General features: G+C 50.9%; 2 protein-coding genes across 7 annotated transcripts in view; both read left to right on the top strand.

Moving 5' to 3' along the window:
- The first annotated feature begins 212 nt into the window (after positions 1-212).
- Positions 213-21,779, top strand: LARP4 (La ribonucleoprotein 4). 4 transcript variants are annotated; one of them, XM_038164265.1, is made up of 17 exons: positions 217-350; positions 4,979-5,153; positions 5,357-5,501; positions 6,591-6,749; positions 7,074-7,149; positions 7,641-7,777; positions 7,995-8,098; positions 9,074-9,184; positions 9,559-9,612; positions 10,203-10,412; positions 10,860-10,963; positions 13,572-13,796; positions 14,486-14,534; positions 14,735-14,893; positions 15,424-15,545; positions 16,275-16,443; positions 16,640-21,779. In XM_038164265.1, exons 2-17 carry the CDS (start codon positions 5,103-5,105, stop codon positions 16,976-16,978), a joined length of 2,214 nt encoding a protein of 737 aa, XP_038020193.1. In that variant the 5' UTR covers positions 217-350; positions 4,979-5,102; the 3' UTR covers positions 16,979-21,779. The 4 variants fall into 4 exon arrangements, with proteins under 4 accessions (XP_038020195.1, XP_038020194.1, XP_038020193.1 ...); XM_038164264.1 differs by having other exon boundaries at positions 5,354-5,501; XM_038164267.1 differs by lacking the exon at positions 4,979-5,153 and having other exon boundaries at positions 213-350.
- Positions 21,780-22,745: 966 nt separating this feature from the next.
- DIP2B (disco interacting protein 2 homolog B) overlaps positions 22,746-24,236 on the top strand; it is a 62,061-nt gene continuing 60,570 nt past the window's right edge. For all 3 annotated transcript variants that reach the window (XM_038164247.1, XM_038164249.1, XM_038164248.1), the window contains exon 1: positions 22,746-22,930. In XM_038164247.1, coding sequence (XP_038020175.1) covers positions 22,849-22,930 — 82 coding nt within the window. In that variant the 5' untranslated portion in view covers positions 22,746-22,848. The remainder of the gene's footprint in view (positions 22,931-24,236) is intronic.

The following is a 24,236-nucleotide window of genomic DNA, read 5'->3' as shown; positions in this document are numbered from 1 at the left end:
CACCCCCAAAACCCCGAATCCGAGGATTTTCCACACGGCGGCTCACGGCCCGTCCACTCCCTCCGCGGGGGACGCCGCTTCCCCCGCGCGGCGCCGCAGCCACCGCGCCCTCTGGCGGAGCCCGGCGGCGCGGCCGCGCCCCCCTCCGCGCGGGAATGGTGCGTCCCGGCCGTGCCCCGGACGCGCTCGGTGCGCCCGGAAGAGGCGGCGGCGGCGGGCGGGGAGCGGGCGGGACGGGCCGGGCCGGGCGGCGCGGCCGGAGGCGGAGCCCGCGTGTCCCGATCGCCGCTCCGGGCACCGGGGAGCGCGGGCCCGCCGGCCGCGGCGGCACGATGCTGCTGTTCGTGGAGGTGAGGTGACGGCGCCGGGCCATGTGGCGGCAGGCGGCGGCGGGAGGCCGCGCACGCCGCGCCGGGGGAGGGGACGGGGCTGACACAGCAGATCCGGGGGCGGCGGCCGCGGGCGGGTGGGGGGAGGGGGGGTCGGTGGGCGCTCTGGAAGGTTCCGCCGGGGCGGGGGGCGGGGGAGGCGCCGCCGTGACCTTCGGGTGCCGCCGCGGCCCGGCCGTGAAGGTGACGCGGGACACGCGGGGCCTCCCCGAGGCCTCCCGGGAGCGGGCCCGGCCCGGCCCCTCGACACGCGGGGCGGCCCCGCGGGGCCGGCCCCGAGCGCGGCGCCTCGTTAATTGCGTTAATTAAACACTGGGGGTGGTTTGTGGCGCGGGAGTGGGGGGTTCTGCCGTTCCCCGGCGCGCCGGGTCCGGGCGGGACGAGGAGCGCGGCCCGGCCCGGCCTGGAGGTCACCGGGGAGGGCGGGCGCCGTGTCCGCTCCGGCCCGGGATGGGGCTTCACCTGCTCTCGGCGTTCCACGGCTTCGGCCGAGCGCTTTTAGCCTTTGCTGAACGAACCCGGGTGGCCGCTGTAAACTTTGCGCCGAGTTTTGTCCCGAAACGTGCGCGGGGCAAGGAGCTGCGGGGCCGGGGGGAGTAGCGGAGCGAGCCGGGCGGGCGCTGGGCTGGGTCTGCTCCACAGGGTTCGGCTCGGGGGGCTCTGCACAGGGGCTTTGTTCGGATCGCGGGTGGGATGGTGCCGGTGGGCTCACACACAAACACCGACATGTGCTCCGTGGTTAGGAACCTGTCCGTAAAGCGGTTTAGGAAACGCATTCTGTTTTTAAATGAATCACCTCAGTTCTGAGCTGAATGTTCCTTGGCTTCGCGGGGAGGATTAAAAGTTGTCCTGAGCACGGTGACAGGCCCGGAGAATTAAGGGTTGCAGTGTTGTGCTGTAAGAGGAACTGCTGAGGCTGATGGGAGGCAGGAGCAGCTGCCTCATCCCAGGCTGAGCGTGGTGAGAGGCCCCGGGTGCACGAGGCAGGTTCTGGAATGCAGGGATGGAGATGTGGAGGGAGCTGGAGCGTATCAGGGAGCACATGGCTGCTGCTGCTGGTGTGGATGGGACCTGGAGCTCATCAGCACTTGGAGATTTTTAGGGAGTCCTAAAGCACAAACTCAACTCTGATCTTCCTCTGATAGTGTTGGGAGTTTCTGTGATCTTCATTGTGGAAGCCTCAACAGTATTTAATTTTGAGTTCCTGAGGACCATCTGGACTTTCTGAAGGTTTCTTTTCACTGCCAGGACAGAGAAGCTCAGGGCTAGCTGTCCTGGAATGCTGCACTTGGATGCTTGGGAGCAGCCAGCAGCTTTATCTGGGGATCTTCAGGGATACCCGGAAAATAAGGCACAGAATGGGTGGAAGTCCTGAGGTTTTCAGGGGGATTGGCTGAGTTGCTGTAACTGTCAGTGTTAGTTTTAGATCTTCTTGAGATGTAAATGTGGTGGTTGTGTCCAGCCCTTCACAGTGTGTGAGGGGGAATTGGGTTTCCTAAAACATCCTTTAGTTCCAGATCTCTGCAGTGATGGCCGTGTAAGGGCTGTATAAGGCTCCTGCTGTTTCACACATTTCTGTTTGGGGCAGGCCTTTCTTCTCCCTCTAAGCCAGGATCTGTGTGCTGTTAACGATTAATAATTAGATGCATTGAGAATATTAATAAATGCCTCGAGAGAAATGGAATTGATAATGGCTGCTGGGCTCTGCTCAGACGGGTGTGTGCTCCCAATGCCATATATTTGTAATTTCTTGGGGAAATGGGAGTCTGTGTGTCTCAGGTGGGTGAAATGCTGCCCATGCTGTCTCCTGGGTAGAAATCCAGGACTGTGGGAAGCACTGGGTGTTTGCCCTCTGGGGTGGGTGAGGCTTCCTGTGACCCCACAGTGCCCCTGTTCACACCCCTCTGACCCAGGTACCACCTTCAGACAGCACAGCTGTGCCTTGGCTGCCCGATGGAAAACCCTGCAGCTCCTGCTGGGAGGGATGTTCTGTGAGCACTGAAGTCACTGTGAGTTTGGGAGTCACCAGAGCGCTGGACTGTTACCTGAAACCTGCCAGCAGCTCTGAAGGAGTTCTGCGTGTTGGTTTGACACCAACTTCTCCTCATCCAGCCTCTGAGGCTGCATCACCTGCCCTCAGAGAGGGTGGTCACTCCATGTCTGAGCCCCTCAGGTCCCTACCTGCCTGTGCCCCAGCCAGCACAAGGCTGCTCTCAGCTGCCTCCCGGAGCTTTGCTGACCTTGGGTTTTTTCCATCTGCTTACGTTTCCATTTCTGGGAAAGGTTAGTTTCTCCCCTCACAAGTTTGGTTAAATTCTCTTCTAGATTTTTTGGTTTGTTTCTCTTTCAGAGAGTTTGTCTACTCCAGGAAATCTATCACAAGATCTGAGTTAGGATTTTGGTTGCAGACTAATTAGAATTAATATTAAAATCGAATGCTTTAAAACTCTTGAGCTGCTGCAATTTTATTAGCTTCACTGAATCTGGTTGAGTGTAATTTAGATGTAATTGCAATAAGAAAAATATCCTTTGCTGTGTTTCAGGATGAGAATTTTCTTCAATAGCCAATTTTGAGGAGTTGCTGGAGGAGAATCTTTGATCCACGTTTGCTGGGAGTAGTGTGAGCGAGAGGGGAAGCTGTGCTGAGGAGGAGAGCTTTGTCAGCTCGTGGATCCCAGCGAGTGTTCCCAACCTTTGTCACTCTGTAAAGCTTTAACCTCGTCATGAAAGTTCCCGATAGCAGCTGGGAGGATCGTGCTGCAGCCAATCCCACGGGCTCAGTGTTTGTAGCCTCAGTTAAATAAGCAAGAATTGATATTTTGGCCTTCTCTTCTGAAGAGCCGCTGGCCAGGACGGAGCGATTTTGCTGGTGGAGCGCAGCGTGAATTTCCCAAAAGCTGATGTAAATTAGGGACTTTTTATCCTCTGCAGTCCGTGGGGTTTTGCTGTTAAGATGAGTGAGAGCAGGGTGGCATCCTGCTGGCCTGTCACAGCTCACTGTTAAAGCACAAGGGGAAGTGGCCCACGCTCTGCTCCAGGTGTGTCCCAGCCATAGTGTTCATCACTTCATCAGAGTTGCTTTTAGTCCCGATCACCTCCAGAAATGCAGTAACCACAACAAAGTGTTTCAGTTTCACTTTATCACATTTATTCCTGCAAATTACTTTAGGCCTGAGCTCAGTGCTACCCTTAGAGATGTAGGTAGTGAGGCACAGTTTATTTTTAGAAAAGAATGAATCATCTCCTGGATGTGTCTTGTTTCTTTTTGCTTTGTTGAGAAGTAAGTTCAAGGAACTGCTGGCTCTGGGTCCGTGAGCAGGAGCCCATGTGGGCAGGTGATGCTGCCCCAGGAGTGACCAGAAGCTGAGCAGAACTCGGTTTGGAAATGCTGAACTGCAGTGACAGAGCCTGTGGTTGGAGCAGGTTACTGGGTTTTGCTTTGCAGGATTTGTTGGGGAGCAGCTACTCTGAAATCTGCAAAGGGAAATACACGTGTGTCCTTTCACCCTGAACTATTTCCAGTTTCCAGCTCTGCTCCCGGGCACAGATTAACGGGAGGGGAAGACTCTGTTGCTATGTGGATTAAATCACTCGTGCGTGGGGGGTTTGAATCTCGGAGCTTTGCAGAAACCGTGGTCTTGTTTTGCTTCTCACACGGTTGTCTTGAACTTCTCCTGTTTTTGGAGGCTTCTTGTTACTGAGCTGGGGCTCGTCCTTGCAGCAAACAGCTCTGGCACGAGGTGTGACCTTGGCAGAGGAATTATCTCTAAAGCTATTGCAACTGCTTCCTTATCCTCGTGCTGTGTGTTTGAGGCCTGGTAGTGAGCCACTCCTTAACTTCAGAATCCAGGAGCCTGGCCTCCAACATACCCAGCTTGCTTATCTGTGTGTTTGTGGATACGAGCTGGATTAATGGCTTTCACCTTTTAAAGTCCAGCTAATTGCAGCAGTGAAGTGGAGCATCGTTCAGTGGCTGGAGGAATTGTTACAGCTGCCTGTGGGTGTGGGGATATCCTGGGGGGAGAATTTTTGCAAAAGGGTAGTTTCATTCACTATCCTATAACTATAGTTATTATTTCACTACTTGAAGTGAGCAAAAGCCCTGCTTTTCCTCCTTGCTGCTGCTGGATTGTTGGATTCCTCACCCAAAATGCCTTTGAGCAGCTCTGGGAGAGGGACCTTGAAGGCCTCTGTCTTGTGCTGTGGGAATGAGCGTTCCTCTGTGTCAGGTGCCAGGCTGGAGTCTTGCAGTTCTTGTCTGTTTCATTTGTAACCCTTAGACTCTAATTATGGTCCTTGTTGCCCAGACCCAAAGTGAGAAGATCCTGTTCTCTCCCCAGCTGGCTGGGATGGTGTGTAAGTTTGTCTTGGCAATTCAAAACCTTTAATGTCCTTGGTTACCAGTCCAAGGGAATCGTTAGTGTCTGTTGATGTGTGTAAGATTCCTGGGGAATGGGGTAGGACTCGGGTGAGTTCAGGAGGGATCCTGACACGGCACAGGTGATGCTCGGTTAGTACAGATGTCACTAATTCGGTTAAGTTATACAGTTTCTTCTCCTTGACATATGTTTTTTTACCTTCCTTTCTAGGAAGGGGTCTGGAGGAGGGAAAATTTCCCTTTCTGGTGAAAGGGGACTGGAGCATTATGACAGTCAAGTCTTTAAAAGCTTATGAGTTCCCAGAGTCCTTGCCGAGTAGCCGCTGCCTCCGCTGATGTTGTCGGATGTCAATAAAGAGAGGTTGAAGGCAACACTTCTCATGGAGGTAGAAACGAAATACTTGGAAAATACCAAGGATTTTCCTGTTTTCATTGATAAAAAAATCACATAGGTGCTTAATAGCTGGGTAGACACTTGAGATGTGGAACTCTAGAGACAATCACTAAATTCTCCTGTATTGTCTGGCTTGACTTCTGAACCTTCTCTGGGCTGCTGTCACTAACCAAGGTGTTCTGCTCTCTTCAGCAGGTAACATCAAAAGGTGCTGGCTTGAACCCCAACGCAAAAGTGTGGCAAGAAGTGCCCCAGGGCAGTGGTGAGGCCGTGCCCCCCACCAATGGCACAGAGCACACGTGGCAGGAGACAGCAGCAGCCCAGGGGACTCCAGCTGAGGGTGAGGTGTTGGGATGGGTGGTGATATGGCCCCTCCTGGGGGACACTTGGGGAGTTCAGCTGTGAGGAGCAGCCTCTGGCTCTCGTCCTTGGCGCTGTCGGTGCTGATGGAGCAGTGGGTGTGAAGGAAGAGCAGAAAGCAGCAGTGGTTGGTGAGGGTGGTGGGTCTCAGCTGTGGGCTCTGAGCTCTGCTGGAACAGGATTCGGGGGCCCGGTGATGACCAAGTAACGCGCTAAGAGGGGAGCAGGGTGCTGAACGTGTAGAAATGGATTCATGACATTGCTGCACTTGAGCATCCACTGGACCCTGTGAACAGGAAAATGAGATCTGAGGGCCGCCTGCAATGCTGGGGAGCTGAGGTGCTGCTGAGAACTGTCAGGAGCATTTGTTCTGGAGCAGACCCTTTGCAGTACCCGTGGTTAACTCCTTTCCAGGCTGTTCCACTGCAGTCCCATTCCCATCCTTGCCACACAGGCAGTGGCCAGAGCTAAGGATTCACTTGTCTGGCTCAGACTCGGTCTGGGGTGTAGCTGAGGTGACTCAAAGCATGGCAGAGGATGCAGAAGATTCCCTGCAAAATGGTTTAGTAAAAGTTAGGGATAAAGAAGAGAGCATTCAGCTTGTATGGCCTTGTCAAAGGTTTCTGGTAAGTCAGCAGAAGTGAGGAGAGAGCGCTGGGTTTGTGCTTTGCCTGACAGGAACTCATTTGTCTCTTGAAAACAAAGTGAAGCAATTGAGGCAGTGTAAGCAATTTCCATCCCTTGTTTTTAGGAACCTTGCTTAAATATTTTAAATGCATGTGGAAGGACTGGTTTTTAGATTCTCTGCCACCTTGGGGATCACTTTCAGGATCCTTTATTTACTTTTATTTGCTTTTCCCTGAGAGCCTAGTGCAAACCAGATCTTCCTGAAATTGGAGAGGTAAAAGTTCTGTCCAGCACAAAGTCTAAGAAATACAGGCTAAGGTTAGACACTCTCAGGTACAGCTTTCTTGAGTATTAGTTTTAATATTGATAGCCAGAATTTTTCAAAGGGAAATATGCTGAAGCTGACAGGAGCTTTCCTGTTGGTGGTGTGTTCCTTTGCCAGGTAACATAGAGATCTCAGAGGACAGCTGCAAGCAGTATGAAGTGATGTATTCCCCGTCCTGTGAAGCCACAAGGAATGGCACAGGAGTTGATGAGGCGTCAGCAAATGGAATTGTCCTGGCAACTGAAGATCTGGGATACCAAATCTATGAAGTGTCTGGTGAGCGTTAAAGTTCAGATGCTGCTGTCAGTGTCTGTGACCCCCCTGGGGCTGCTCTAAGTGTGCTGTGAGCAAGTTAGAGTTCTGACATGTCCATGTGTATCCAGAAAGCTCCACTATGGCCTCAACACGTGGCCAAACAGGTGCAGAGTGGGATCAGAGTCATTTTGAGAGTGTGGAGTTGGGGGATCTTTCATGATCTTGGGTGGGCTTTTCCTCTTGGTCCTACCAGAGGGATTATTCTTGTATTGGCAATGAGATGTGTCCTTGCCTGGTCTTGTTGCCATGAGAGTGGGAGCTGATGGTGAGTGTGGTCCCTTTCAGGTGATGGCAGCTCCACTGTGTCCACAGAAGACATTCGAGAATGTTTGAGAAAACAGCTTGAATTCTGCTTCTCTCGGTAGGTGCAGCTGACTCAGCGTGGTATAAACCCTTCATTTAATAATCTTTGGCCAATATCCCTCTTCTTGGCTTGGTATGTACCATCATGTTGATAAAACACAAAGCAAGATTTGCTGATGTGCTGTAGAAGCCCCGTGGCACCTTCCAGCTGTTTCAGCCCTGTCTGCAGCTGTGTCCTTGGATGAGGATGACTTTGTGCTCCACACTCATAAGGCGTTGAGCTCATGTACTGTGTGGCACCAGAAGTCTTTTTGGCAGATCCTTTTTGCAGACCAATGAGTAGGGCCCTGGAACTTCATTGAGTTTTTTAAATTATCCTACTGTGCTTTGTGTTGATTTGCTAGGATTTGTTCCAGGAGAGAAAATCTGAGGGTGTTTTGGTTGTGAATGGTACTGGTGAATATTTATTTAAGCCTGTAGTTATCCTCTTGTTTTGAGTTTTCTCTAAGTTCAGGATCTTTATTAAATAATATTTTTCTATCTTTTTAGAGAGAATCTTTCAAAGGATCTCTACTTGATGTCTCAGATGGACAGTGATCAGTTTGTTCCAATATGGACAATTGCCAACATGGAAGGGATTAAGAAGCTGACGACGGACATGGACCTTATTCTTGAAGTTTTGAGATGTAAGTCTGGGACTTTGGTGTCTGTATCAGTAGCACAAAGAATCCTTCTGTGCTTCAGAGGGATGTTGCAGTCTCTGAGCTGGTTATGGCTTGTTGTTCTGGTAATGGTGACAGGAGCTTTACTGAGTTCAAACTCCTGAATTCTCAGTCCTTGTTCCAAGTTCCATGAGAGAGTCTGCTACTGCTGAGATGTCCACATTTTGTACTTTATTTTCAGCTTCTCCGATGGTACAGGTGGATGAGAGGGGGGAGAAAGTCAGACCAAACCACAAACGATGCATTATCATTCTCCGGGAGATCCCTGAAACTACACCTATAGAGGTAAATAAAGGAAATAAGTAACTGGTACTGGCTTTGGAAGGTGTTTTCAACAGGGCTTCAGAGGGCACCAGGAAAAGGTCAGCTGGTGTTTAATTGGATTAAACACGGATATTTTTCTTCTAGACCACATCAGTAACTTTTTCCGCCTGAGTGCAGTGTCAAAATAGCCAAAACAAAAACTTATTGTTATTATCCCTTCCCATTATTTACTACTATATTTAAACCTTAAGTAAACTTTCTTTCCACCAAAACTGAGCTAGCTCGGCTTTTCTGGAAGGAAGTTTGAACTGGTTTCTTTTCAGATCCAAAAATAAATCAGTCCAGGGCATAGCTTGGAATTCAGGCTAAATTTTTGTCACAGCAATAACTTTACTTGAAGTCAGACAGTTGTTTTGGCAGCAAGAAATGTTGCTAAACATTTCTCATTCATTGAGCCCCAGCGTGAGCTGAGCTCATTATGCCCGAGGAGGGAGGATAATAAAATTCCTCCTGATACTTGGCAAACAGAGTGATTTAGTTCTTTGTTTTTTAAAGTTGTAATACACGGTGTTTGTCTACCAGCATTTTTAATCAGTTCTTTTAATGCAAACTCTGAGCAGGTGCTTGTCAGTCCCTTCACAATCTGATTATTGCAAAGCTGTCAGGTTGCCTTGGCTTAGAAATATTTCATGGAATCATTGTTGTCTCCATGGCTCTGCTGATCTAAAGCCACACTTTTCCTACCTGTTTCATACAAAAATATCACCAGGTCTACACAGATCTCGATTTTCTTACCAGCTGTGGCTGCTCTGTTTTATCCTGGGGAGCCCAGGAGGCTGAAGTAGGATTTGTGGGCTAAGCAGCAGGTAGAGGGTGTATGGTCAGGGGAATAAGAAAACATCCCTGCTCACGGGAGAGCAGCAGCTGAGGGGCTGGAACATAAACTTGGGTCACTTTAGTGCTCACTGTACAAGGGCCCTGCACTTCTCTCCGCAGGAGGTGAAGGCTCTGTTCAAGAATGAGAACTGCCCCAAGGTGATAAGCTGTGAGTTTGCTCACAACAACAACTGGTACGTTACATTCCAGTCCGACACAGACGCGCAACAGGTAAGGCTGCCTTCCTCGGACACCCCAGCTTTGATCCTTCCCTGCTCGGGGAAAGCGCGCTTGTGCTTCCTGTAGCTAAAAGAAATATTTATTTACTGATCCCCTCTTTGTTGTTTTAAGAGATTACTGGCAGATTCTGGTTAATAAGACCAAAGGTGAGAGATTGTGGGGCTGTAATTCCCTTGCCTGGCTCTTGCCTTGGCATTCTCTGGCCATGACTGGCACTAGAATCCTGAATTTGAAGTGTTAATGAATTTAGCTGGGCTGACGGGGAAGCACATGACTGCACATTTGTGTTAAATCGTGAAACATCCTTTGGGAAGTACGACTTTATCAAGATATTCTAATGTTGATCTTTTTTTCTGTGTCTGCAGGCGTTCAAATACTTAAGGGAAGAAGTGAAAACCTTTCAGGGCAAGCCAGTAATGGTGAGGCTGCTTTAGCTGCTGTGTCTGTTGGGATTGCAATGTGATGTTTCTGTTTGGATGAGGGTCACCATTTGTGGAGGGTGAACCAAGGACTCAGCAGTGGGATAGTCCATAACTCTGGAGGCTGCAAACATGAACGAGGGCATGGGGAGCTCTGACAAATTACAGTTCAGTGGCTGCTGGTTACTCACAGCACCGCTTCCCAGGGGGGGTGAAATACATTTCTGTGCTGGCTTCCCTTCTCCACTTGCCCCAGAATGTGGGTTTGCAGAGCTCAGGAGAGGGATTCCTGCCACTGTGAGCCTTGAGTTGGCTGCTGCACAAAGCAGGCTGGAGCAAAGTGCATGCACTGTGAGAGGAGCTGTCACGATTGGAGTCTGGACAGTTCCTGGCTTTATCTTCACTTCTGCAGATCACCCAGCTACAGCAACGTGCGTCCTTCCCCTTATCATGGGAATATGAGCTGGGCTGATTTTATCAGTTTTTATTCATAAACAGTAATGAACCTTCACATGCCTCCAGCAGGCAAGAAAGATTCCATGTTCTCCTTTTCTGCCAGCTGATGCCAGGTGTGATTTGCTGTCTTGCAGGCCAGGATAAAAGCCATCAACACGTTTTTTGCTAAGAATGGTTACCGGGTCGTGGATTCCAGCGTGTATCCCCAGCCCGTGCAGACCCAAGCCCAGTTTGCCTCCCCCCTGTTTATGCAGCCTGTATATAGCCCTCAGCAGTACTCCATTTACAGCATCGTGCCTCAGACCTGGTCTCCGAATCCTGCACCTTACTTTGAGACACCACTGGTGAGTAACGGCTGCTGAGGAGGGGAGGAGCCCGGCCCGTCGGGGGTGCTTTGGTTACTCACCAGGGTGAGGGGTGTTCCAGGTTCCTTGGTCAGATCTTCGGCTGTGTGACGCTTGTGTCACGGCCCTGATAAAGCAGCCCTGTCAGAGGAGCTGCCAGCCTCACCTTTGGCTGCCACGTATTTCAAGGAATTTCGGTGTGAAATTCCATTATCCTGCAGCTTGTGTTACTGGAAGAGCCCGTGGCTGTTCCAGGAATGGGGGAACCCTGCTAAAGCAGATGCAGACTGTGAACCTGTGGGGATTTGGCCGGAGCAGTGAGTTCCACCGCAGCAGATGCTGTAGCCCAGTGTGAAATTACAGCCATGAGTAACTGCTGAAGCTGATCATTAACCTGCAAACCTTCTCTTTGTAGCTCAGCCACTGAGACTGTTGTGTCTGTTACAGGCCCCGTTTCCCAACGGTGGATTTGTGAATGGCTTTAATACACCAGGATCATATAAAACAAATGCTGCTTCTCTGAGTATAGGTCGCCCATTCCACAGGAATCGGTAAGAGAGTTCTGCCAGGGGTTTGCTCCTGCAAAACCTGCACTGCTGAGATCCTCAGGTGTTCCTTGCATGCCACGTGCAGTGTGATGGGACCACGTTATTTATTTTGTTTTATCAAATGAGTGATGTTTTTCAACTTTACTAAAAAAATGAAGTAGAAGGTGGCAGCTTAAGATCCTAAAAGAATGGACACAGTGCAGGAGAGAGCCAAGGTAACTCCTCTGAAAGCCTCAGAGGAATTTTTGCAGACAAATAAATAACTTCCTCCTCAGGTCATACTTGTAATTATGTTTGTTATACACAGATTATAAACTCCTGCAGCACAACATAAGCCTTTCCTGCTGGGATCAGGCTTGTGGAGCTGCTGGTTCCTGCAGTGGGAGTTGCTTGTCCTGACTGCTGCATCCAACAGCTCGATGCTGGGGCTGTTCCTGTAATTTATTTGCTTTATCCCTTTCTTTCCTGAGAGCTGTAAGGACTTAGCTCAGATACAAACACTGGGGAGGAGGAAACACTTTGTGTTGCTGGAGCAATTGCTCTGTGAACACAATGGAGTAGTAACCTGCGTGTGGGGGTGGGACTTGTTTGTGTGCAGCACTGGGCTGGGATCATGGGAATTGCTGTTGGTATTGTTAGAGAAATCAGTCAACAGCTGCCAGGGCCGTGAGTGGGTTTGTGGTGCAGTTCAGGTCCGTGGCTGTTGGCAGAAGGGGAACTTCAAGCTTTGGTCTGTGGTGACTCAGCAGAGTCTCAGCACAGACTGTGGAACTGGGAGCGTGACTGCCTGGAAGATGGAGCAGCTGCTCCAGTTGCAGCTGCTCAGCTCCCAGCTCACATCTTGACAAAGGTGTTTGGTTTTTTTTCTTTTGCTTTAAATTGTGCACAATCTTAAAACCTGTAAAGCCCTCAGGTGTATGGACCCTCATGGAGGTACAGATGCTGCAGCTGTGCAAGAACTGCGTGTATCCAAGTGCTAGCACCTTGAAACGCCTCCTTGTACACCACATCTGCATAACCCTAAGCTTTTAAAATCCTGGTCGTGTAGAGACTTCAGTTTGTAAGACTTGGGTGCTCGAAGGTGCAGCTTTAGGGGCAGTGTGTGCAGGTCCTGCCGGCCCAGTGATGATCCAGTATCGCGCTAAGAGAGAACAGGTCGCAGTTGGGGCTGGGCAGCCTGTGCTCCCTGCTTGTCCTTCCTCCTGCTCTTCCTTCCTTCTGCTCTCACTTCATTTCTCCTCCTCTCTGCTCTTTTTTTTCCCCTCCTTTATCTTTCCTTGTCTTTTCTGCTTTGCTCTTCTGCCCAGACAAGACTGTGGCCTTCTCAATGACGGGTAAGATTATGAGATCTGAGGGCTGAACAGTGACTTGAGGATATCCCATTTTGAGAACAGCTCGGACAAAATGGAACAACTCAGTTGACTTTGCTCCACCTCCTCCCTGTGGTTGTTGCTGATGGGAAACTAAAACTTTATTGGGCACTTAAAGCTGGTTCTTGAAGCTGGGAATTGTGAATTCATCTCTGTTCAGCAAATCTCCTCTTGACCTGCGGAACAGCTTGTTTGGAGAGTTCCTCCAGCTGCTGCTTTTGGGTTTCTGTCCTGGCCCATTAAACCTGATTTGTTGTGTGGTACAGACAGTTAATAGTTAACTGCTGGAGTTTTCTCTGTAGCTAAACATTTGTTTAAGCCACTCGTATTTATTTTGCACTGATTTGTTGCAACATCCTTGTGGGAAAGGGAGATGGAGGAATTGTACTTGGGCTGGCACTAGGAGAGTTTCTTCTGATTTCATGGAATGTTATCATGAGATTGTTTAAAAAGAGCAAGTGTGCAAAATCCTCCTGCTGCCCTTAAATTATGAGATGTGCAGAGTTTACCAAAGGAGAGAGAATTTGGGTTCTTGTCTTTGGAAAACCAGTGAGGGGCAGAAGTAGAAAATAGTTGAAGACCCCTAAATGCTGCTCCAGAAAACTGTTCCATATTGTGCTGGATCTGAGGTTTTCTGGAGAATTCCACATTTAAGACCCTGAGCCTGAACTTACAGCAGCACTGAGAGTGCAGAGTTGTGTCTGTGCTCAAAGGAACCGCAGCTTTAAAGCTGAATAATCGATAACGGGGTGGAACTTTTGGGGGTTGGGAACTGCAGAGTCAGTGCTGGGGGTTTGGGAATGGGAGCAGCCAGGCTGAGCCTGGCTGTGCATGATAGGGCTCAGCTGTCCTGGCCTGATCTGCCATGTTCTGTCACTCCTGGCCTTGTGTCTCCGTTCTGTTTGTTTGCCTGTGGCCAGATCAGTCTGTTCCTTGGCCTTGGCTTATTTCTCCAGCTCCATTTCCAATGCCCTGTGCCAGTGCTGCAGGCCCAGACAAAGGAAAAATTCTTCTTTGGGTTCTTCTGGCTCTTCTGCCACCCCTGGGTTGTGGGATTTTTTTAGTTGTTTGAGGTTTTGGGGCTTTTTTTCCCCTCCCGGGTATCTTTTGGGCAGTGATCTCAAGCAGGAGTGGTGGTGCTGACCCGCTTTCCTTGCCAGCTGTGAATCAGCTGCAGTTGGGGGTGGCTGTGCTGGGGTTCCTCAGCACGGGGGTCCCACTCTCCTGCCCTGTCCCTGCAGGGTGAAGCCCCATTTCCGCTCGTCCAGCAGCTCGGAGCACCCGGAGGGGCCGCCCGGCGCCGGGGCCCTGCCCATGGGGGACCTGGGCAGAGCCAGCTCGAGGAATTTTGTCATGGAGCGACACAGCAGCTCGTTACCCGGGCACCAAGACCAAGGCTATTCCCAGAAGGATTCTCCCACGGCACAGCTGGAGCAGAACGGGGATTACGGCGTCGGCAGGGGCAGGTAAAGGGCTGTGTCCTGTGTGTGCTGGCACACAGCAGCTGGCACTGGGCTCGTGTGAGCCAAAGATATCAACCAGCAGCACAAAATAGATTTCTGTAAGGAGCAGCCACGAGAAAACTGACGCTCAAGCAAATCAGGAGCAGTAAATGCTGACCTGGGATCAGGGATGGTTCCAGTTTCACTCTCCACCTGGTAGTTACTCTGACAAACAGCTGGCATTAAGACAGTGAGGTGTCTTTATTTTAAAGTAACTGATTTGTTTCCAGAATTAAAACAGATGTTGACGTAAGTTGGCATCTGTATTGCTGTAAATAATAAGTAAATCCTCAGTTGGGAATTTGATGCTCCTCAGTATTCTAAGATTAACTGTTTTGATCTCTTTTAACTCAGGGTTTAGACACTTGAAAGGGCAGATCAGTGAGAAATCAGACTAATAAGTTTATTACTATAAAATAATTGTCCCTGTGCTTGGTCAGATGCTCATGCAGGGAGCTGAGAAAGAGGAGCTGTTCCCATATTGACTCTTTTCCAACTTCTTCCAAAGTTGGAACTTCGACCCCTCCTGAGGAGGGAGAACATCCCAGAGCCATGCGTGGGGAAGGCTGAGCAGGCAGCTGGGGCTGCTCTCCTGCAGAGCAGTGCCCACTGCAGCTGGCTGGATGCACTGACTGGCGTTCTTGTCTTTAAAGGAGGAACGTGTTCAGAGGTCGGAGGAGACGGGAGGACGACCGCGTTTCGGTAAGTTCTGCTTCCCTTTTTGCAGGGAGTCACACAGAGTGCAGAGTGTTGGCTTCCCAGTCACTGAATGAATGGCAGAGTCCTTAAATCCTCAGATTACGTTGGGGGTTTACAGTTTTTCGAGGAAGTTCCCTGACACTTGCTCAGGGCTTTCACTGCTCAGTGTTACAACTCCAGTAACTTGTGTTTTCTCTCTCCAGAGACCTCAGCCTTCAGCAGAAACAAAGACTCAGACACCAAAGTTTGACTTGCTTGCATCCAATTTCCCACCTTTGCCTGGCAGCACAGCAAAAATGCTGGGAGAGCCTGTGCTGGAGAGCAGGATGTCCGACATCGTTAAAGGAGTCTGCAAAGAGAAGGTGCCTGGTCTTGTCTCTGTACACACACGGGCATATTTGGGTGCTGTGACTCCCTTTCCCCTGTTCAAGGGTTGGTTTGGTAGAGCCACCTATTCCAGTGCTTTAATCCCAGACGTCATGGTGCATTTTCCCAGGTTTGTTGTGGGAATGCAGCTAGGGCTCGTGCAGTTCTGCTGTTGTAAACTCAGTGATGTTTAGGAATAAAGTGGAGGAATGTTGGCTGTTGGAGTAGGAACAGTTCAGTGAAGTGTGGGCCAGGGATCTTTCCAGATGAATCTGTTCTTTGAGCTGGTAGGACTGAGCTCTGACATTCTGGATGACCTAGCCTTAGTTCTGGCTTTTTTAGTTCTGGCTTTTGCCCATATAAGGAGGTATTGCCTTAGAGATGATGGTCCAAAAGAAGTAAAATTTCTGTCATCAGGACTTGAGCAGCCTTTGGGACTACCCCACTTCTCAGATGTCTTACAGTGCCATATTGTGGAGCAATTTGAGTATCGTTCTGTATTTTGCAACTTGTGCTCTGTGTGCAGGAAAGCAAAGACTCCCTGTGCCCCTGCCCAGCTCCTGCCCTGGAAGAACAAACGCCCAGCGCTGCCCAACCGCCCGCGCCCAGCGTGAGCTCCCCGAGCCAGACTGAGCCTGTGCTGCTGAGGTATGCAGAGAACACGGGCATCCCATGGGGCTGTGGAGTGTCCTGATTGGCAGGGACCCACAGGGATCATCCAGTGCAGCCCCTGGGCATCCCTGGGAGTGTTGTCCAAACTCTCCTGGAGCTCTGGCAGCCTCGGGGCTGTGCCCATTCCCTGGGGAGCCTGGGTAGTGCCTGATCCCCCCTGGGAGAACCTTTTCCTGATACCCCACCTAACCCTCCCCTGGCAGAGCTGCAGTGGTTCCCTCGTGTCCTGTCACAGAGAGCAGAGATCAGAGCTGCTCCTGGGGATGAAGCTGCAGCCCCCAATGAGTCTCCCCTCAGTCTCTTCTCCAGCTGAACAGACCCAGAGCCCCCAGAGCCCTCAGCCACTCCTCCAGACCCTCCCCCATCCCCTTGTCCCTGCTTTGGACCCTCTCCAGCAGCTTCAGATGTTTTTGAAATTGTGGTGCCCCATACTGCCCCCAGGGCTGGAGGTGAGGCCACCCCAGTGCAGAAGAGTGGGACAGTCCCCTTCCTCACCTGGCCCCAGAGCCTGGTGACCCTTTGGGCTGCTGAGCTGTCTGCATGTTCTAGCAACGTCTGGCAGTAATGTTGGGTGGCATCTTCTCCAGAGGCCACCAGATCGTGGTGGGAATGTTCTGTTCTGCACTTGTGACTTCAAAGAAAGGAAGTAATCTCTGAAACATGAGTGTTGATGGGATTTAATTGGAATTGTTGTTGGTTTATCAGCACGGTTCAGCCAGAGAGCAAACCGGAAGAAGTATCTGCTCCAAAGGACGTGGCCAGCCCGGCTTCTCCGCCGGCATCCGTCTGTCCCATCAGTGCTGCAAAGCCACCGAGGACAAACACCTCCTCCCCTTCTGCTCAAGCAAGTGCAGCTCCTGCTCTGTCGACACAGGTAAGGCCCGGAGCAGGGAATGGGAATGACACAGGGAGCTTGCTCCAGGGTGTGCGCCTGATGGTGCTCCAGGACGTCTGATGGTGCACCTGGAAGCTCCCCTGTGCTCGCCGTGCGTGTTGTGCTGTGGCTTCGTGCCCGGGATAGGCTGGGAGGTGGTTGTGGTGCATAAACCTCGCTCTTCTTGCTCCCAAAGGAGCCTCGCAAGCTCAGCTACGCCGAAGTTTGCCAGAAGCCCCCAAAGGAGCCGCCTCCGGTCCCCGTGCAGCCTCTGAGGGAGCACCGCGCCAACATCGTTCCCCCTGCCAAAAACGAAGAGAACGGTACGCCGGAGAAGGCTCCGGAGAAGGCTCCTCACGAGAGGGCTGAAGGTCGAATGAAGGATTACTCCGGGTTCCGCGGCAGCGGGGCTCCCAGGGGAGCTGCTGGGAAAATCAGGGAACAGAGGCGCCAGTTTGGACGCAGATCTTCGCCTCAGGGAGCGCCGCGCCGCGTGGGCAAGGAGCAGTTCGTGCCACCCCGCTCACCAAAGTAACGCTGGGCCAGCCAATGATTCTGTGTTTCACTCGAGCTGTGGACTGAAGAGCAGCAGAGAGACTGAGGAGGGAAGGATTCGGGAAGGGGAGTACTGAACTGGAGCGTGGCTTGCGTGGAGAAGTTGTGGAGGGTCCCAAAATTCATCTCTAAAAGTGATTTCACAAATGCTGGAGGATTCCAATCACTATAAATATAGAGAGTATAATTTTTGTATTTTTGTTTTTAATTTGCAGAGGGTTTCCTGCTTGAAATCAGCTTTGGGATTGTGAAAGTAGTGTTTTGACAAAGTGAAAGAATACGAGTTGACAAATTAACCTGTCCCTCGGTGTAGGAGGAAAAAGGATAAGAGAATATTATTTTTGGAAAATGAGCATTTCTGTAAAATTAGAACTTTTTTTAACCTATTTAACGTTTGGCTTGTGGGCTGCTGTGTCTGCCATGGATGGCCTGGCATTGCAGAGGCCTCTGCAGCAGCAGGAGCGGAGCGAGAGCAGCCAGAACTGTTGTCATCACTCAGTCACTGCTGATGAAACTGAATGTACTACTGTAGTGTAACCCATGTGTTTCCAGCTCGAAGTAGAGTCTCTTGACCTTACTAATATTTCATGCAGCAAGCTTTTTAAGGATTAAGTTTTGCAGGATACTGGATTGTAGATGAGAGTGTGTGGACAGCAGAAATTGTCTCGTAGACGCAGTGGAAGGAGGCAAAGGGAGCGTGTGAGAACCTTTATTATGCTCTTTTTCCTCACCTCCTTTTGAGGGCGACTCCTTAGGTTTGGGGTTTTGTTTGTTTGCTTTTTCCCCTCTCTTGTTACTTTCTCTAATTTCTTTATTACAGACTTTAGTGCATTTTTCTTGGTGTGTTTTCCTGAGGCAGCCCCAGGGTAGGATGGCAGGTGGCTACACAGCACCTGGTGTCACCTGCACAGGTAAGGAGCCTGGAATTCCAGCTGCAGATGCTGAATTCTGCCTTGCAGGTGGGAACTCTGGGCACTCGCTGTCATCTCTGGGTGACTGGGCAGCAAACCAGAGCTGTGGCTGGGTTTTCTCTGTGCTGACTCTGGAGTGGGCTGTTGGCTGCTGTATTGCCAGAAATCAGGGTTTAGACTCCTGGGAACTCGTTGTTTACGGCTGGTGTCATAGCAACTGACTCGTTTTTAACTGTTTAAAGTGGAACTAAAGATGCAGAGTGGAGGAAATCCCCTCTGGAGCAGCGGCTCCTTGCCAGCTGTGTGCTGACTGAATTTGCAACACTATTGTGCAGTAAGTGGTTAAGTTTCAGAGCGATTGATGACCGAAATAGGAACATTCAGCGCATTAATCTGCCAAAATCAGCACACCAGGGTTCAAAGTCCTGTATAAAGCGTTAGGGAAAAGCAGCTTCCGGCAGTAAGAATCACATCTTTATTTTTTCCTCTTTTTTTTTTTTTTTTTAGTGAATAGCAAGTGTACAATTTTGAAGTTGTAAGTTGTGAACACTGGAAAACTCAATTGTGATATATTCCGTAACCATCTTAGTAATATATGCTCGTGTTGCCATAGAATGAATGTAAGTGGCAGTTAAAATAACTGTGAAATTTTTCATCTTCTGATTTCTTAGCCAGATAACCCTTGGCAACTTGGGCCTCAGTAGGAATTCTCTATCAACTGCTTGGAGAACACTCATATCTATTTTTATAAATATATATATAAAGCCAGAGTTGTCATTTCTCTAACTTATTATTCAGCTTGGCAGTTGCTTTGAGTTGATTCATAACACGATATAATGTATTTATGCAGTTACCTGTTCATTTCTAGGCATGTTACAAAGAGACAGTCAGAGAATCATCGAATGGGCTGAGTTGGAAGGGACCCATCAGGAGCATGGAGTCCAACTCCTGGCCCTGCACAACATCCCCCAAAATCCCACCCTGTGCCTGGGAGCGTTGTCTAAATGCTTCTTGAGATCAGACAGGCTTGGAGCTGTGACCCCTTCCCTGGGGAGCCTCTTCAGTGCCCCACCCCCTTCTGGGAGAGGACCTTTTCCTGATCTCCCACCTCAACCTTCCCCAGCTCATCTTCCTGCCATTTCCTCGGGTCCTGAAGTATGTATACATATATATATCTACATATATAAATATATATATATGTATATATAAACCCCAAAATCACTCTTCACTTTGAAACTACCTGTACTGGCTTTGGGAGGTTTTTTTTTTTAATTTAGTGAAAAAAAATCGTTGATCCCATCCACAGTTAGGGATTCTTGCAGACCCTTCTCAGTTTATTTTGATAATGCTACTCTTGCTGGAATGATAGAGGAGTTTAAATATTTACTGTCAAACTCCTGAAATGCAACGAATGCAAAGTTGAATTAAAGGCTCTAAACAATTCCTGCAGCCAAACTGGAGCAAAACAAGCCTGCAGGATGGCTCACGGGTGTTTAGGGGAGACGTGTTGAGGGAGCTTGGGATGCTGACAGCTCTGGCTGTTGGGAGGAGTTGAGAGGGAAGGGGCTGCTGCAGGTGTGGCTCCGAGTTCCCTGCTCCAGTGTCAGTGACGTGCTCGTGCTGAGAGGACCCGAGCGGTGAGATGGAGCTTTGGCATTGATCAGATGAGGGAAAACCCAACCGACCGTGGCTCCATCTTCCCCGAGGGGCGGTGGGAAGGGCTGCTCCCTGAGTGCCGGGGGTGTTAACAGCAGCAGCGGGTCTGGCTCCCGTGCAGGGGATGTAGGGCAGGCTGTGACCGTTGGCTTTTCCCAGCATATCCAAACCTCTCTCAGCTTAGGGCGCTTGGAATGATTGATTTCACACCTGCCTGCAAGGATTTCACCTGAGCATTTCCCTTCCGCCATTTCCAGCTGTGGTTTGGGGTTTGGTTTTGTTTTCCTGTTCTTTTCTGTGCAGGGCGAAATTCCCGTTGGATACAGAGGCTGTGAAACTGTCCTGGGGTGGGAGTTCTCCTCAGCTCTGGGACTGGGACTGGCTTTGCCTTTTCCTCTCCTGCTGCGCTGGGAAGGGTCTTGTGTCTGTCCCCAGCAGTTTACCCCTTGGGCAGAGCGGGGAAGCTGGGGCAGAGGGGTGGTTTGGAAGCAGACCCACAGCTCTTGTGTCTGTCCCCAGCAGTTTACCCCTTGGGCAGAGCGGGGAAGCTGGGGCAGAGGGCTGGTTTGGAAGCAGACCCACAGCTCCTGGGCTCATGGGAGCTGCTCCCTGGCACCGGAGCCCTCCGTGCTTCCCTCTGGGTGGACCCTCACGGGATACAAACTGTCCTGCTCTGCTGATAGTAGATGCCAGGAGGTGCAAATCACACCTGACTTCGAGTTTTAGGAACTGTGACTTGTTTTCGGAGTTGTTGACTTCCTTTAGGGACAGAAATACACTTCCCAGGTCAGTTCTTTTCCAAATTACCGCGTGTGGAAAAGATCGGGGCACTGTCTCGTGCTTCTGCTGGGGAGTGAAAAGAAGAAATTCTTTGCATGTGATAGTAAAATTAAAAGTGCAAAAAGTTTTGTTTCTTTTGATTTCTAACATTAAGTTAGTTTTATAGTATCTTACATTCCTGCTCTTGTTGTTTTGTTGGATTTTTTGTTTTTTCTTTGATTAGCCTGGCACAGTATGATGGTGCAGTTTTAGCTGTAGGAAAAAAAAAAGAAAAAAGTAACCCACTATTAACCAGAAGAGAAAGATGATACTGTGGCAGATCAGTAGCAAATAAGTGACTTAATCAATGCTTTACTGTAGTTAAATAGCTATGGCCTTACTACTTTGTCAATATCAGCTTAATTGTCTTGAAACTGTCTGCGATTTTTACTGTTCCCAGGTGAGTTTGCCTGGGCTGAGATATCTGGTATGTACAGATGATATTTTAAATTTGTAAAATGCACCATTGTATTACAGATGATGCAACAGAAATGCACTTCGGGGGGAAATGGCTTCTGATGAGTTTTTTTGTAAATCCTTGATTACTACAGATATGCAATAGAGTTTTTGTTTCTAATTTTGATATTTCCTTCTGAAACGTAAGATTGTTGCCATTAATCTGAATGATTTATCATGCTCTTCTTTGCGTGTATATATTCCATATAGTCTGAGCTTCCTTTAGGATGGTACATAATTTTGGGTTGTTGTAGTACTTTAGTTGGCTCTTCTCTTCAGTGCCTTTAGCGCAGGCACTTCAAGAGGTTCACTGAGTCTGTTTTTTATGTACAGTTGGGAGGACTTGAAATGGAGTTAAAGCAACTTATTTCTGAAAAAAAAAAATCCATCTGCAAACTAACCTGTAACAACTTTAAAATTTTATATTTAAGAACCAGATGTTTATTTTTATGGAACTTCAGTTATGGATACAGTTTCCAAAAAAAAAAAAAATGCAACTTCAAATGTAAACAGACTGTGCATAAATGGGTTTTGTTCTAATTTTTATAGAATACAAAATATTCAGATAATATATTGAGCTCGAGTTACTACAGACATCTTGTTCCTCCCGGATGAATCCAGCTTCCCCTTGGCATTGACGATCTCTCTTCAAAGTGGTAGGAAAGGAGAAAAAAACGACTTATCTGGCTTTTAGACTGTCTGTTCTGGTTTATTCCTGTTGTCAAAATGTCCAAAACAAAATTTGTGTAAAGTAGGTTCATGCTTTAAGTGTTCAAATGATAATACATGTATTTGTATTTGTTTTTGACATTGCCAAGGTGCTATGGGAAATTGAAATAACAGTTAGAAAAATAAAGCTGATTTAAAAGAAAAAAAAAACCCACCAAAAAAAAAAAAAAAAAAAAAGAAAACAAACCAAAAAAAAAAGAAAAAAACCCTTAAACCACAATTCCCTGAGCTCTTTCTTGTGTCTGTGGAGGGTGAAGTGTTTTTAGTGCCTGTGCTGGTGGGGTCCTGAGGATGGGGGTGAAGGGGGCCCGGGGGCAGGAACGGGACCGGGACCGGGGCTGGGAACGGGCCCGGGGGCAGAATCGGGACCGGGGCTGGGAACGGGCCCTGGGGCAGAATCGGGACCGGGACTGGGGGCCGGGGGCTGCACCAGGACCAGGGCCGGGCAGCAGGAGCAGAACCTGGGATCAGGATTAGAACCAGGGCTGGGGATGGGAGCGGAATGGGGCCCGGGACCAGAGACTGGGCCCAGAACCGAGACTGGCACGGGGGCCCGGCAGCAGAAGCAGGACAGAGAGCGGAGCGCTGGCGGAACTGGGACCGGGCTCGGGAGCAGAACCAGGGATCGGGATCGGGAGCGGGCCCCGGCCTGGGAGCAGAACCGGGACCGGGATCGGGACCGGGAGCAGGAGCGGCACCGGGATCTGTCCGGGACCGGGAGTCGAACCGGCACCGGGATCTGTCCGGGACCGGGAGCTGAACCGGCGCCGGGCTCGGTCCCGGGAGCGGGAGCGGCACCGGGATCTGTCCGGGGCCGGGAGCTGAACCGGCGCCGGGCTCGGTCCCGGCGCCGGGCTCCGGAGCGGCACCGGGATCTGTCCAGGACCGGGAGTCGAACGGGCGCCAGGATCTGTCCGGGACCGGGAGTCGAACGGGCGCCGGGCTCGGTCCCGGGGCGGCTCCGGAGCGGCACCGGGATCTGTCCGGGACCGGGAGCCGAACCGGCGCCGGGATCTGTCCGGGACCGGGAGCCGAACCGGCACCGGGATCTGTCCGGGACCGGGAGCCGAACGGGCGCCGGGCTCGGTCCCGGAGCGGCTCCGGAGCGGCTGCAGCGCGGGGCGGGGCCGCGCGGGGGCGCCGCGGGGCTCGGGCGCGCGCGGTCACGTGCCGGCGGCGCCGGGCTCAGCCATGGCGGAGGCTGCGGCCGCTCCCGCTCCCCCCGCGCCCCGCGGCCGCTGAGCCCCGCCGGAGCCGCGCCCGCCGCCCGCCCGCCGCCATGGCCGAGCCCGCGGCCGTGTCCTCGCTGCCCCGCGAGGTCCGCGAGCAGCTGGCCGAGCTGGAGCTGGAGCTCTCGGAAGGTGAGCGAGGAGCGCCCGCAGCCCGGCCGGCCGGCCCGGCCCTGCCCGCGGGGCGCCGCGGAGCCTCCGTGCGAGGGGCCGGGGGTGGCGGCGTGCCAGAGGGGGTCGGGAGCGCCGGGGGTGCGAGGAGCGAGGCTCCGGGCTCTGTGTGAGACGACCGGGGGAGGAAGGAAGGGCCCGGCCGGGGCTGGGGCTGCGTGTGAGGGGAAGGAGCGCTGGGAGCATCCTCTGTGCGGGGCACCCCGAGGAACCCGGGGAGAGCCCCGGAGGAGCCCTTCCCCTGTCGGGCGAGGGTGACCTGACCCCTGTTCCTCCCTCGGGAGTGTTTTTCCCTTGTGGCCTCTTTCCCGTCGCTCCCGAGCCGAGGATGCCGAGTGGCAATGAGAGACCCCGGGACGGGCAGCTCTGGGGCGGGGGAATCGCAGGAACTTCGGGCACAATAACGACGGCAAACCCTGTGTTATTCCCACTTTCTGAATAAGTTCTTTTGCCATAATCGGTTCAGAGCATGCGCTTTTTTGCCGGGGTGGTTTTTTTTGTTGTTGTTGTTGTTTCCTTTTTTGCATGGGTTTGTCTTTGTTCCCCAGCGTTTAAAATGCTGCTCTCGGTACAGCTTTGTTGAGAATCTCCCTTGTGAAGCCGGAGGGCGAGGGATGGAGCTGGGGCGGAGGGGGAAGGTTGCAGAGCAGGTAGCTCAGATTTGCATAATTTAAATTTTCCTCCCCCCCATCAGGCTACGGAACTTGATGCCAATATCAGTGGCTTCTCAGGAGGGCTCACTGCATGGCTGGAATAACCAGAGAATCAGAATATCCTAAGTTGTGACAAGGATCATCCACGTCTCTCTTAGCATTAAAAATTAAGAAAAATCCAGTTGCAGGCACATCTCGCTCTGTTTATCCCGGAGCCTGCAGTGCATAAAAGAGACTTATTGACTCTTTGGAGATCAGGAATTCACTGCCAGGGTGAGCTGGGGGCTGTCAGCCCCCGCTGCCCACACTGGCACTCAAGGCTTTGCCAGCAGAAGAGGCCATGGCACCGCTTTCCTATCACAGCTAAACCCCTGGCGCTGGCTGGCTGGGGCTTTTGTTAACTCTTTTCCAGATAAACTTTCTGCAGACATTTAACTAAAGTGATAAAACTTTATCTCGTGTTTGCTTTCGGGGACTCCGTGATAACAAAGAATGAGGAATGGTGGTGTTGCTCAAAACGTAACATTAAATAGGTTTTTAAAAGAATTTGTTAAATGTTTTAAGCATTTGCTTGGATTTTCTGAGGTTTGCTTCTTGTGGCACTGAAAACCCGT

Source organism: Motacilla alba, chromosome 29, assembly GCF_015832195.1.
Source record: "Motacilla alba alba isolate MOTALB_02 chromosome 29, Motacilla_alba_V1.0_pri, whole genome shotgun sequence".
Lineage (NCBI taxonomy): Eukaryota > Metazoa > Chordata > Aves > Passeriformes > Motacillidae > Motacilla > Motacilla alba.
This window is presented reverse-complemented; position numbering and strand designations above follow the sequence as displayed.